We start from the raw sequence: 15,480 nt of genomic DNA on the forward strand, positions 1-15,480 counted from the left end.
TATTCTAAGGTTTGCATTCAGCATCATTCCTCCAGTCTTCAGTGTCACATGATCCTTCAGAAATCATCCTTATATGCCGATTTGCTGCTCAAGAAACATGTATAGTTATTATTAATGTTGAAAACCTTTGTGCTACTTCATATTTTTGTAGATTAAAAAAAAATAAAAATAAAAAGTATTCAAAACCCCCTTAAACAGTAGTATAAATTGAAAATTAAGTGCACATTAAATGCAAAATAACCAAACAAATTAAAAGAAAACAAGTCAGGACAGTTTTTCATCATCTCAAATTTATTAATCTGTCATTTCTCATGTTTTGACTGCTACTCTGACTATATTATTAGTGGTCATACATGTTTCAAAGTGTATAGACAGGGGCTCTAAGGGGCCGATTTTCACATTAAAATTTCCAGAGATGATTGGATTCACAACAGTAATGTGTTAAAAGAAAGAAAAAATAAGAAAAGCTAAAACTGAACAATCATCCAACAGTTCTGCGCTAATTTTAGTATTCTTATAATCAAGCGACTTCTAATTCTAGACTGAAATGAATACACATACATAGAGTTTCAATACTGGCATTGGGCTGGACACCAAACTGGACACAGTTAATGATCCCACTGAATACCAGGAAAATCCTATGTATTATTCATGTAAATCTATTATTACTAAATGTATTATTTTGAGTATTGCCAATCAGTTTGTGCAGTCCTCTTAATTTTTCACCAGCCCTTATAAAATTACAATTATTACAATATCAATGCCACTAAGGCATTTCGATTGTGCAATGGTTGTGCTGATGTCATACCATAAGGACGAAACTCCTTCGCATTTCCATAAACATGAAGATTACAGCTCATTTCAGAAGTACATATAATTAGATGACCAAATGGCCTCTTCCTTCTCCAAAACGTCTCCCGAATATATTTCTATTGTCACAGCTTCACATATTCAAGGCCTGGAGGATGATTTGGTTATTTTCGAATTACGGATACAAGGCAAAATACTACATTTCCCACAATCCTCTCCCATTCTCATGCAAAACAACATTCATTTTGAAAGTGTACCTGAAGAGAAATGCTAGCTCTGAATACAGAGGGATTTACTCTTGTTAAATACTTGGCAGGAACAAGAACTGCATATGATTTTACGCACATATATACTGCATCGTAATGCCACAGTGTAACGCAGCATGGGTCGACATGCCCAGCTCACATGAACTCACATTCAAGAGAATCACAACAGCATTCATGCATCGTGACAAAAGCCTAAACATCAGGCTGGAAGCTCTGGTGACCAACAAGCTGAAAAAACAAAAAACAAAAAAAACAATGAATTGAGCAGGAAGAAAACAACAGAACCAGGAAAAACGGGACTAAGATGTGAAATTGCATCAGTTTCCATCAAGCCGTGAGTTTTGAACAGTGAAACAATCTGCTTGGTGAGGAAACTGTTAAGTAATGCAACATGTCGGAGAAAATGGAGGGATCTAGAAATGGCAAGAACCTGAGAAACGGATAAAGCACTGCAGTTTCCTCGAATCTAATGCAAATGTGACCTCACATGATCAGAGATGAAGTAAACACACAGATATTTGCGAAGTGAGACTCTCCAAGGCTTTAGAAACCACTCCATTTCCACATGGAAAATGCAAAAGAGTGACCGACGTGCAACATAAGATGAGTTCTGCAAGCATGAACTATAAGAGCAAAGCGTTTGATTCTTGTGGACTGTATTTTCTAGGTGCTCTTCATGTTCCTGGAGTCCACGCGGTGTTCGTATTGAGATGAGCCGGTTCTGCACTTGTGCTTGACACGGGGAGAGAGAGAGAGAGAGGTAGATCTGAGGTTTGCAACCGGTCAGACTGGCTATGGCGTCAAACTGAATGAAGCTGATGAGCACATCCAACCGAGTAGTGGATGCTGGAGACCTCTGAGGCACATCAGTGTAAATATCACAGGTTGATCTCCAGAAAGACATGGACGGGTACTGACTGGCTAAGGCTTTGCGATGGAGATCTGATAGACTTTTTGTGGTCATAAGCTCATGTTCTTTTGCTTCTCCTTGTGCTTGGAGGCACTTTGGTTGTACTTGAGGCGTAACAGGTTAGTTTATCTGCTTGACTTCCACCAGTGCAGGTGAAATCAGAGTTTATGTAGGTTAAAAGCACACTGGGATGATGATACTCTCTCCTCCCAACCTCTGTTTCGAGAGCACGTCCATCCAGAGCGCTATATGTGCTAGATCTGGGAAGAGAATACGTCTAATGGGTCGTAGTCGCGGATGATTCTCAGTCTGTGTGGTTGTTGGTATAACTGGTCTTTTTGGAGTCCACTTTGCGTCCTCTTAGCTTGCCGGTGATGACCTTAAAGCAGCCGCGGGCGATTTTGTACATCCAGATTGTGTTGAGGATATCCAAACAAATGCAGGATAGGATCCAGGCCACCTGAGCTGCCAGACCGAGCCTTTCGAACGCTGGCGTACCGAAGGTGCCAAACACTCTCGCCCAGTAGGGCGGCATCACGGCGATCCGCACCAGGAAGAACACAACCGTCATCGCGACGCCGTTGGAGACCACCAGCGGGTGAGTACGAGGGAAGGCTAGCGCTTCGAAAAACCACCTGCGGAGAGAGAAACAGAGGTCAGATGAGACGTTTAGTGTTTGGAAGGGTAATGGATCTGAACCAGATCTCTTCAGAGGAGTAAACAAATCTCACCTCTGATTCACAAATGGTGTTGACAATTCTGAAATCAGTCGGAAGTTTGCAAAATAAGGAAGCACTCCACGTGTCTGTGAAAAAAAAAAAAGAAACGTACAAATGTAGATCATATACACAATTGATCGAATACCTCTCCTATGAGGAACATATTTTCACTTTCTGAATTGTAATTTATTTTATATTTCACATGAAAACCATCCTGAAAGACAGTAATGAAAAAAAAAAGAAAAAGAAAAAAGGAGTCTTATTTAAAGCATTTTAGAATAATATTTTAAAATACAATATTTTACTATTAAAAGAAGTATCATTATTGCTACTATAAAATGAATATCATTAATATTATTCAAATGTTAGGAGTGAAACGTTAGTATTAATATTTGAAAAAATATTTAGCACTGCAACTGATAATTATAAATACACATGTTATATTATATATATATATATATATATATATATATATATATATATATATATATATATATATATATAAATAAATTCTACATATCATGTTAACACAAACTTCTATCTGTCAATCATGATTAATCGATTTGACAGCCCTACAACTCTTCAACTAAAATATATAATATATTAACAACTTAAATTACAAAAAAAAGAATAAAATTACTAGAACTATAAATACAAAAACGGATTAAAAATAGCACTATAATAATATTTCAATAATACTGAAATACTGTAATGAACTTACCAAATAAATAAATAAGAAAATAGGCAATCAAAGTGATATTGAAAGACAATATTCAAAATTACAAAATTCTAAATGTAAAAAAAAAGAAAAAAAGAAAAAAGAATTGTTGAAAATGACACGTTGGACACTTACAGAATCTTTTCTATAATGTATGCATGCCACCTTCTCAGAACCTTCCATTCACACTTTTATTTGATTCTTTTCATCAAACATTTTTTTTTTTTTTTTCCTAATTTATGGTAAATATCCATAACGTCAAAGGCCTTTGTATTTCCAGGCACTTACCAGCACAAATCCATAAGCGTACAGCGCCGCCAAGTGGTGACAGACAAAAAACATGTCACCCATGGTACTCCAGTTACAAGCCAGAAGCACCAGGTCTGAGAGAAGAAGGGATGACAGAAGAGAAAACAAGAGAGTAAAAAATGCAGACAAACCTGAAAAGATCTGTGTGTGTAATCTGTGCTCGAACTTCCATAACAAAACAATGATTCATACCATAGAACAGGTATCCACAGGTGATGGCCACATTGAGCTTTACCATGTTAGGATCACCCCTGAGGAAAAACAAAAAAAGGATACAGCTCAACAAAAGGCAAAACTAACAGTATTAAGAAATGCATTCAGTCAGCAATGCTAATGTTTGGCCTTAACAAGATGAACACGAACTGCTGGTCTCTGAAGGGTGTGATCTGTAAAAGCGTCAGCACCCAGGTAATCTGCAGATGGACACCCAAAGCATGAGGGAGAGCATTTATTACTCTACCACAACTAACATCACACCACTGTCATAGTCCAGTCAAATAATATTGCATTCAATTCAGCTGGCTGAACATGCAGCGATGTAAGGACTGAGTGTAATCTACAGCGTTTGCATGTAATCTTATCTTGTAAGCAATAGCTACACATCTAGTTAATTACAAATATACTTTAAAAATGTTTATTATATAAAACAAACTGTCATCAGACTGGTAGTGATTGCTGGTAGAGTATTTTGTGAGATCTTTTGAACCGTCTGATTTCAGATCAGTTCATACATTTGAAAAATACTAAATTCTATTTGATTTTTTTTTCCAAGTTATATGTTGTGTAATTATTATTATTATTGATTTGTAATGGTTGAATTTAACAACCAAAAAGGATTATTTTTTTCTGGATTCTGTGTTTTATGATTTAATGTATGGTAAATTTATCATCAAAATGGTAATAAATTCATAAAACTTTTTAAAATATTAATATTAATAAAATCAAATTAAATGTATTTTAGTTTCAGCAAAACAATAGAAGTTTACTGTTTAAATGAAAAAAAAAATGTATTTTGTTTTTTGATATTGTGAGATATTCCTTAAATTGTGTTTTATTAAACTGTAATAATATCATTAAGTACATTCTACTGTACAACAGTAATATATTTCGGTCATCCTTTCTTCCAGTTAAACTGAACTTTTATTTTGACAGGCTGTCATGATGACCTTAGCATGCCACACAGTAAAATAAATAAAAAAGGCAACTGTGAATTTTTTCCCTCACAACTCTGAAATCTCACTTGCAATTCTTCGAAAATTGCGAAATATAAACTCAGAATTGCGAGATATAAACTCAGTGGAGGCTTCAAGCATCAAGCACCACAGCATATGCTGGTTTAAGCTGTTTGTTTTCATGAAAATAAATTCAAGTGCAGTCGACGGTGTCACTTGAGAGTTACAGAAGAGATGAAATGACTAAACAAACACGTGCACTCGCCGTATGGAAGATGAATATCTCAAGCTAGCGCAACCGTCCGTGTGTCCCTGAGATCGGTGTCTCTCTGTGACCCTGTAAAGCGATCCGGGAACTGATACACAAACAGTGGTCGCAGATGTCCAGTGCCAGAGGAGTGTGTGTGAAACACGAGCGCTAGCAGCCTCTCGTACACAGGAAGCTCAGTTACCCTCAGTGTGACTCCACTGTCACCTTCACTGACCTCTGACCCCTCTGACAAACACTCGACTCTCACTGCTCATCCAGCAATAATGCATGACTTCACACCTGACAAGACTCTGAATTATTAATGGGCCAATAGACATTGACCAACACCAATAAAATGAAACGCAATAATTAATTAATAAAAAAGTACTGTAGATTAGGACTATGATAAATTATTAAAACTAAACCCATACAGCAAAAAAAAAAAAAAACTAACTTAAAAAATAATATAAACGTTAAAAAAAGTTCAAAATAAAAACTGAAATAATAATATTATATCAATGATACTACAATAACGCTGCTGTAGTCTCGAATACATAACCTTGACAGGAAAAATATATATAATACCTGAATCATTACTTTAAAAATTAGAATTAAAATCGCCCCAAAATAATTGAAATATGCCCTATCTAATCTACTTCTTTCATGGACTTTCATTATGGTTTGATTGTGAAACATGTCATTATGACATCAACCTTCAATCTACTTATCAGGTCATTTTATTTTTAACTGAATACAGAGAACTCACTGGTTTAGGAAATTGTTTTTTTGAAGGCCACAGTTTATTGAGACCAATAGATGCAGTATTAGCCTTCAAATGGACACACATAAGCATGTTTCTTCACCTTTGACCTCATACTATGTTGACAAGCAGGTCAGCTTGAGAGAACAGATTCAGACAACTGCCCTGACAGGCCAGACTTACAGAACAGACGAGTTTTATGAAAGCCATTGTAGTGTAAAGATGGGTGACAGTGTACAGTATTACCATGAAAAACAAAGAGATCGGCTGGAGAGTTTGAAAGGCTCTGATCAAACTTGTTTTAAAAACAGAGTAATTGTCATCATTTTGATTGAGCATTTAGCAAACACAATAATTACAATAACTGCTATAACTAATGACTGTAAAAAAAATGTATATGCTAATATAATAGGAAACACAGGAGAGAAGACAGACAAAAAAAAAAAAAAAAAAAAACATTAAATCATTTAAAGGGATAGTTCACTCAATATTGAAAATGTGATGTTTATCTGTTTAACCCCAAGGCATCCAAGATGTAGGTGACTTTGTTTCTTCAGTAAAACACTGATATTTTATGGAGTCTATGTAAGTGGATGGGAATCATGGCAAAACAGACAAATAATAATACAACATACACAAACAAAACCAAATTAAACCCTGTGGTTTGTGACGATACACTGATGTGTAAAAGAAGAAGAAGAAAAAAAGATCGGTCTGCACAAGAAAATGAACAGTATTTATATAGTTTTTTTTTTTTTTACCTCTGATTCACACAATGTCTGAACTGTCAGAACTCTTGTGAACGCGCTTCACAGCAGCAGACGTGTGAAGCGTCTTCTTCTTGCTTTATGGCAGATTGCAGACTTAAGTGCACCTATCTCTCAAGTGAACCATTGACACCATCTACAATCTCAATTAGGAGTGTCTATGGTCCGCTTGAGACATAGGTGGAGGTAATGCACTTATAAGTCTGCGATCCACCATAAAGCAAGAAGAAGAAGAAGATGCCTCACACGACTGCGGCTGAGAACACGCACAGGACAGTTCAGACATTGTGTGAACCTATATAAATACCGTTCAGTTTCTTGAAACAGAGTTTTTCTGTCTTTATACATCAATGTATCGTCACGAGCCGCAGGGTTTAATATGGTTTCGTTTGTGTATGTTTTTTGTTTCTTTTGTTTTATTATCCGTTTTAACCATGATTTCCATCCACTTACATTATGAGACTGATATACAGTACTTCAACGGTTTGAGTTAAAAATCTTGATGTGTGTTCTTCTAAAGAAACAAAGTCGCCTACATCTTGGATGCCCTGGGGGTAAGCAGATAAACATCACATTTTCATTTTTGAGTGAACGATCCCTTTAAGTGAACAAGTGAAGACTCCTCATTATTTCTCTCATCCTACATCATACTTTTTCTTTATTTGGAATTCTTCAGAATCCTCTAAAAATATATTTCCTGGTTCAAAACGAAGAGCCGAATTCTAGGTTTGACATGATGTCATCTTAAAGGCATGTTATTGTACCCGCAGGTTACACATCAACCCAGTTTCCATCATAACTTGCCCTTATTAAAATAATGTATTATTTCATATTTCAAAAACCGCAGCCGACATAATCCTCCTTTCAGCAAATGAACACTGGAAGGACACAAACATATCTTTATCACTTCATCTGATATTTCGGTAAGTTTTCCAGAAGGAAATCTCTTGCCAAATTTTTTTTTTAACAGTAAACAACTGATCTGTAGAAAAATTAGCACTAAATTGGTTTTCTAAAATTCACCTTGAAGCATCATACCCTTGAGCCAGTGTTGTTTTTATATAATTTAAATATAATTGTAGTTTATATCAAGATTTTGAATTTGTTTTTTATTTTATTCTTTTAATTTATGATTTTTACCTTATCTTTATTTTTATATTAACTTGTCCGTCCATCTGAACGTATTTTTTTATGTATATCTATTTAGCTTTTAACATATAAATAGCTTTTATTTAATTTTAATTTGTTATTTTAATACTTCAATTAAAAAAAATAAGTAGAGATGTTGACTGATTGACTAACTGAAATCCATTTAGTTTACATTTCCTTATATTGAGTTAACTTTACATTTATTTTATTTGAAGAAACAGAAACGTTTTTGATGGTTTTAGTTGTAGTTTTCATTTAGGTAAACTATTTCCATGCTTTGAGCGTAATGGCTTAACTGTAAAACTGCCAACTCTGTTACCATCAGCCCTGAAATGCATTAGTTATAGACTGACTTTTATTAATATTGATCAGTGTAGCTTGAGATGCACAATGCAATTCACCTACAGTGGAAACTAGATATTTACAACCCATAGCGGGGCTGCTCAGACGGGCCACAACAAGTTCAGCAAAATGAAAAGAGAAACCGTCTCATGATCCCACAACACCCACTGAAGAGTCAAACTGAACGTGAAACAATATCAGACCAGAGACGTGATATTATCTACAATCAAACCTAGCATAACAAAAATAAAATGACTTAAAAAAAATTGAAAACCCTTGCTTAAAAAAAGCATCTGTATTGTAGAATGGCCCCTTTTTTCCTTGTGTTTTTTTGGTGCAGCGTTACTGCCCGAATTGGCCTATGGGAGAGTGAGAGAGGGGCTGATCAGTGAGAGAGGAGGTCTGGAGGACTGTCACATGATACGACAGAGGAGGGGGTCCTGGAATCTGTTGTTTCCTGTTCAAAAGGCGCCTTGTTGGCAAGATTAAAACCTCTCTGATCTGACAGAGAGGAAGAGACACTGAGAACAGACCGAAATACGGTTCCCTCACTGATTGAGTCACTCACACCGGCGACCAAAGATAACAGAGGTGATGAGAAAATGAGAGCAGATGTGACAAACAAAAACAGAATTCAAGAATTTAAAAACACATTCCATTTTTCCCACAGAGACACTGACTTTTTATTTCTCCAATGATTATTTATAAAGCTTTCAAAACAAAACTACTCTGAGATGTAATCGAGATGGTCTTCCTATACTATCTAACTATTTATCGCTGTTAATATTTTCACTCGAGAAAGCCATATTATGGATTTTGAACTCATATTTTAGCTGGAAGCCACAGTTTGAAGTAAAAACATCTTAATGATGGATCTGTTTATCACAAACACAAAGCTTTTCACTTCACTTTTGCACTTTCACTTCATAAGTGGTGTGGATTACTTGTGGATTATTGTGATGTTATCATCAGCTGTTTGGACTCTGATTCTGACGGCACCCATTGACTGCAGAGCAAGTGATGAAATGCTAGATTTCTCCACATCTGTTCAGATGAAGAAACAAACTTGTCTACATCTTAAATGGACAGAGGGGGATAAAAAATTACAGTTTTGTTTTTCATTCCTTCATTAAAAAACCTAAGTAACTGTGTTTTATCTTCTCAGTTTACTTTTTACCTCAAATCAAAGATGTTTGGCATGATTCAAGGCTCTTTATTAAAGCATTTCATGAAATCTCTGCAGAAAATGAAAGGGGAAAGTTACCTTGCAGGAGTGTTGCAGGCTATTAAATGAGGGAAATGTCAAAAGATCAAGAGATGATATGGAGACATGCACTCGGTTCTGCATTTTATTTTGGAGAGCTTTTAAAAACAGCAACTTAAATATGAATCAGAACCGTGAATAAAAAAAAATACATAATATACAAAAATATTTATAAATGTATTATTATTATTATTATTGTTATTAGGCCAGAAAATGCTGTTTTTGGTAGGCAGCTCACTAGGTTTTGGAGCAGAGCTATAGAGGACAAGAGGAGGTGACAACCACTAAAGACAAATTACCATTCTTCCCCTTCAGGACGCAAAGATGCAGACCAAACAGGCAGCAGGCAGAAAAGGAAAGATTAAAGAGAGGGAAAGAAGAAAAGAAAAATAAAGAAGACAAATGAGATGGTAGTTGTGTGCACTGGTGACTACAGAGGACACATAAGTTTCAATTAAAACTTCAGGACATTTCACTTGGACATGACATTGACACTGACATGTTGAATGGAACTAATTGCAGGTTTGATTCCTGCTTTTGAGGCTTTTATGGATTCAAAAATAGCTGAAAGATGCATTGTTTGAGTTTGGCTGTAAACAGTGAAACATGAATTATTACAATAAGATCCAAGAAGTACACAGAGTTAAAAATCCACTCGGAGTTATCGGTATCTTACCAGATGGGATCCTCATTGACGGCATCGTCATACCAGAGGATATAGAGACAGAACAGCCCCACAATTAACGCATGGACAGTGGACACCAGCCTGAGGACATAAAAACAGCTCAGTGATCATCAACGTCTGGTGCTCATTGTCATTCTTCCTCTCATTCATGGTCTGTACAGTTGCCTATTCAGTTCAAAGATTCAATTCAAATGCATGAATCTGAATTTTGACATGCTGTAACCCTAACCCTACAAGCACTAATTTAATAACAGTGCCAAGGGCCACAAAAAGTCATCGTTGAAAGAAATCAGCATTAGGAATATCACATAGATAACATGAGGCTGCCTATCTCTTCCTAACTAAGTGCTGCAAGGTCAAAGTTAACCAGGTTCAGAAGATTACAAAGAGGAAAGGTGATTAAACCATACTGCCATTCACCTTCATTTCACAATACTGTACAGTACAGAGATCACTAGACCTCGCTCAGACTGGGCTACACTCATGTACGACAACATTATGAATTATATTCATAAGCTTCTTTGTACTTCTGAAGTTCTTAAGAATCTTAAATTAACCCTAGATTTCTTTAAAGTATTCTTACAAATATTCTTAAAGGGATAATTCACTCAAAAATGACATTTCTGTCGTCTTTTACTCCCCCTGATATTGTTTCAAACCTGTATGAGTTTCTTTCTTCTGCTGAGCACAAAAGAAGATATTTAGAAGAATGTGTGAAAATAAAATAGATAGAAGTCAATGGCTACCATCGATTATTTGGTGACCAACATTCCGTCTTCTTTGATGTTCCACTCAAGAAAGATACTCATACAGGTTTATTAAAACCTGAGGGCAAATTATGACAAAATCGACTTTAAGTGAACTATCCCTTTAAAGTTGTCTAAATGCCTAGAATCCAACCTTAAAGGTAAAATATTTAATTAATTTACTTGGCTGTTTTAAATATAAGCATTGGAGCATTACTACTTAACAAAAGCTTATTAGTTTAACAAATATACCTTTAAGATTTAGCAGTGTAAAGTTTTGAATTCGACCTTGTGTGCAGGATAGTATCCAACAACGCAATTTGATTATACTATAATAATATAAATCTAATATAACTTTATTCTTAAAAAAAAAAAAACTTACATATTGAGAAAAGTAACTTAGAATTTAGAAGCACTTAAGAACATTCTTTTCTTTAACTTTCACGAATCCAGCACTAATTGCTCTTTGCTTCACACATGGACCCAGTAGCATCTTCATCAACACGGCTATACATGCATATTTCCTCAAAATGTGACTTCATTGTCCCTGCTTTAGTCTATACCTGTGCATGTTTGATGATTATTTATCCATCCATATATATAGCTTCCAGTCTATTTCTATTTATACTACTGACCCATCCATGCATGCATGCATTTCTATTAGAGTTATACGAGGCTGATACCTGGAGTTCCAGTCGTTGAGTTTGTTTGGAGGAAGTTTCCCATAACCCTGTGTGAAGTTGGAAGACAGAACTGGACTGATGCATGAGAAGAAGAGCTGGAACCCCACGAAGCTGCCGGCCACCACATACACCTCTCTCATATCCATCTCTCACCTGCACAAGAGACCACAAACACACACAGCGTCACACTGGTGCTCTTCCCTGCAAACTCTTACCAGTCCAGAGCAGAGCAACTGACCCGTCCTTCATTCACAAAGACTGCGTGTTATGCTTTAATCTGTTCGTGAGTAAAGAAGTACAGTGACGAAGTTATTAAACGTGCAATACTGTGAATGAACTCTTTGTTTTCAAATGTTCAAGGAAGATTAACACCGTGGGGAAATAGTGATGGAGAATGTGAGAGAAGGAACGAGAAAGACAGATTTAATAACTGCTTGGTTTGAGAATATTTCGTTTGTTTCTGTTTGCCCCAAAAAAGTCTGTCAGATTTCCAAAAAGGAAAAGAGAACAAACAGCTTAAAACATTTACACACATCTACATTTACATACAGTGCCGGTATATAGCAGAATTTGATCTAGATTTATGAAACAATTATCCTTATGTGCCATTTTTCTCTTATTTCTGATTAAGAAATAAAAACATTTTGTATTCCAAAAAAAAAAAAAAAACTAAAAAACTTCAAAATCATTATAAATAAAGTTTTGATGACCTCATATTTGCTTAAAATCCCTTTAAATACAACTTTTTTTTAAAGGTAAAATGTTTAATTAATTGTGCAGTTTCAAATACTGTGCATTACAACATAAGACAATTATCCTGTGACAGTTAAACACATTTCATGCATTTTACAATCAATTTTTCAACTGAAGTGAAGTGATTGCATTATTAAGAGACCACCACATAATGTTTTGAATTGTTTGTATAAAACAATGACAATTTCTAAAATCAGACTTCTAAAATGTATTTTATGCTGAAGAAATTAAAATGCTCTTAGGAACATTTTTTGAGAGAGTAGACAGCTTATTCACATTTGTGAAAATAAATAAAATAAATACAAAAAGACTATTAAAACAGGAATATTTGAGGAAATTCGGGAGAAACAAGCACAAACATCGTATATCTCAAGGCAGTCTCCAAATCCCAAAAACCAAAGAGGAATGTAATAAGTGTGTGTCTCATTACAGAGTGGGTCCCTGACCCCCAGCATGGTGAAACGTCACATCGAGTCATCTGCTATTTTTCAAACTGTATCAAGCTATAACACACACTGCAGAACCACTACACTGTGCATCAATGTCTCTGCATTAAAAATTCCTTCAACATATTTCATATATCAATAAATCATCTTTTAACCTAAAACAACCAAAAATAAGTCACTTTTTTTTTCTTCACACAGTAATGCATTATTTTTAGCATTGACTGCATGACTTTCCAAATACGTTGGATTCTTCCGCACAAACATCCGGCTGTTTTTTTCAAATTCTTAAGCACGGAGCAAACGGTACGCATTCACTTGAACCTCCGAGGCTGAAGAATCCATTGCGAAACCCCTCATGATCGGGTCTTATACACAAACAATGGGCTCAAGTGCACTAATCCCACCAAAAATGTGAGTAAACATGTAGCTGTACTGTATCAAGATTAAACTAACAAAGGTTTAAATCATTTGCCCATGTACTGACAATAGGACATTGATTAAAAAAAAAGAGCACTGAGCAGATTGGATCATGATGAGATCTGCACAATGTCTTAGTAACCAGTCTCCCGTTGCCCCAAGTTAACACTTCCATCGTAAATCTATTTACAGACTCAAAAGTTGACCAGTGACGTGTGACCTCCTGTGAAGAGGGCACGTATGGAGCACACAGAAGAGAGGGACTGTGCCTCAGGTAACCTTTCAACAACAAACAATCGACCACCACATTACAGACTTTCATGGCTGGTCACATTACTGGAAATTAATACGTTTTGTGCATAATGCACAAATGGATTTCAATTCCATAACATGATACACTAAATGATATTTCGATAACAACATAAGAAATGCATAAAAATTTATGTGACTCATTCCTAAACTTTTGATGTTTTCACCTCAGTCTGAAGATCAGCTGAAGTTTGACTTTGATCAATGTGTCTTAAGGAAGCCAGTGGTTTGATTGGTGTATCTATTTGTCACTTCACACTTGTGTGCACTATGATAACTGAAAGGTTAAATGTCAGCCAGTCATTATCCTGAACATGACACGGTGGAAGAAAACCCATGTGCCCAAATACCTGGAAACCTAGGACTTGCCAACACAACAAGTCTGAAGTTTATTTTAATGGATGAAAATAATAAGAAATAGATTGTTTGTGAAATAAGCTCTCTCATAATTACAACTTATGTGATGATAATAGCTCATGATCAAAAAAAAAAAAAAAAATCCTGTTCTATAAAGAGTCACTGTGCTAGTCTCCACACATATAAAAAAAAAAACTTCAAAACATTAAAAAGAAAAAAAAAAACTGTTAATAGCGCTTTTTTATTTTGTAAAAAACCCTTAAATATAGACGTACATAGTATATAAACGTGTATAGTACATATTTTAACTGTTATTTTTAAGGAAAAAAAAGAGCATATATATATATATATATATATATATATATATATAGAGAGAGAGAGAGAGAGAGAGAGAGAGAGAGAGAGAGAGAGAGAGAATTATTTAAAGTATATACACTATAAAAACAGTAAAATGTATATGTATGTTCGTTTTATAAATCATTTAAAAGTTTAAAGATATTTAAATCTTTCCTTCAAAAGCAGAAGAAACATTTTCATTATATTATAATCACACAGATATTAGTGATGTGGGCTATTTCATTTTCGCACAATAGTCTATTTTAAGAAGCTGCATGACAAGAAACGTGTGACAAAGAAGAAGAAGAAGAAAAAACAGCTATCATACAAAATTATGCGGAAGCTTGCTCCGCTGAACAAGTTTGGCCTGAATAACAAAGCAACGATTACCGATTCTACATTAGAATTTCTTCATTCACGAATTCTCTGAAACTTAAAAGAGAGAGAGCGCGGCTGCGTCATAATACCCGGGTGGCGTTACGTCATAATGCGCTGCATAATAATGCGTAACCGTCCCCGATTCTCAAACTCGCGAACAATAACAAAACGAGCACGCAGCGAAAGCAGTCGCTTTAACACAAGTAAATGGTTAGCATGCGCAGTGTACAAGACAATTCTGCATTTATAAGTGACTTGAATGAGTGTCCGAACCAACTCCTGCGCGTTGAACTTTTCTATTCATCTTTCGCCCAAACAATGGCCATGTAAATAATGCATGCGTGACAGGTGCAGGGAGCGACGCTTCTGTACACACACGCTTTGCGAATGACATTAACAGTGTCCAGTACCTGATTAGAGTCTCATAGGTCTGTGTAAACGTGTCCAGATCCTGTTGTCTGCTTTATTCTGTCCACGAACCCAGTGTTAGCTGGATGGCGACGGCTAGCGAGCGCTTAGCCCACTCGCTGTCGTCAAACCCGCGCGTCGTCTGTGGCCTACCGGCGAATAAACCTGTATTTCTAGCGCGAGGCCATTTCCCACCTTTAAAAAGCACGCAAGGACTTCGTTAAGCTCCACGGAGCTCGCAGCCGCAAACACTGCATTTTTCTTCACCGTCTTGACAGGCTCCTCGGTTACGTCAGCTCGGCCCCGCCCACTGCTCCTCCTAGCACACACCCCTAAAGAAGCCGCTCCCACTGCTCAGACACTTTACTGATTATAACACAATGTCTGAATAATATGCAAAGAATAAAGAAAGAGCAAGTGATGTAATGCTTCATTTCTCCAAATCTGTTCTCTTCAGGAAACAAACTCACCTATTTCAACCGAGCCACAGTGCATGAATCCCCTTTAGGAGAAATGCATGACAGCA

General features: G+C 36.0%; 1 protein-coding gene across 2 annotated transcripts; it reads right to left on the reverse strand.

Moving 5' to 3' along the window:
* Positions 1 to 273: 273 nt before the first annotated feature.
* tlcd4b (TLC domain containing 4b) lies at positions 274 to 15,299 on the reverse strand. 2 transcript variants are annotated; one of them, XM_052551687.1, is made up of 7 exons: positions 15,150 to 15,299; positions 11,551 to 11,703; positions 10,113 to 10,202; positions 3,925 to 3,983; positions 3,712 to 3,806; positions 2,718 to 2,791; positions 274 to 2,621 (listed from the first exon to the last, which is right to left on the reverse strand). In XM_052551687.1, exons 2-7 carry the CDS (start codon positions 11,694 to 11,696, stop codon positions 2,291 to 2,293), a joined length of 795 nt encoding a protein of 264 aa, XP_052407647.1. In that variant the 5' UTR covers positions 11,697 to 11,703; positions 15,150 to 15,299; the 3' UTR covers positions 274 to 2,290. The 2 variants fall into 2 exon arrangements, with proteins under 2 accessions (XP_052407647.1, XP_052407646.1); XM_052551686.1 differs by having other exon boundaries at positions 14,957 to 15,274.
* Between the last annotated feature and the right edge of the window lie 181 nt (positions 15,300 to 15,480).

This window comes from Carassius gibelio, chromosome B3, assembly GCF_023724105.1.
Source record: "Carassius gibelio isolate Cgi1373 ecotype wild population from Czech Republic chromosome B3, carGib1.2-hapl.c, whole genome shotgun sequence".
Lineage (NCBI taxonomy): Eukaryota > Metazoa > Chordata > Actinopteri > Cypriniformes > Cyprinidae > Carassius > Carassius gibelio.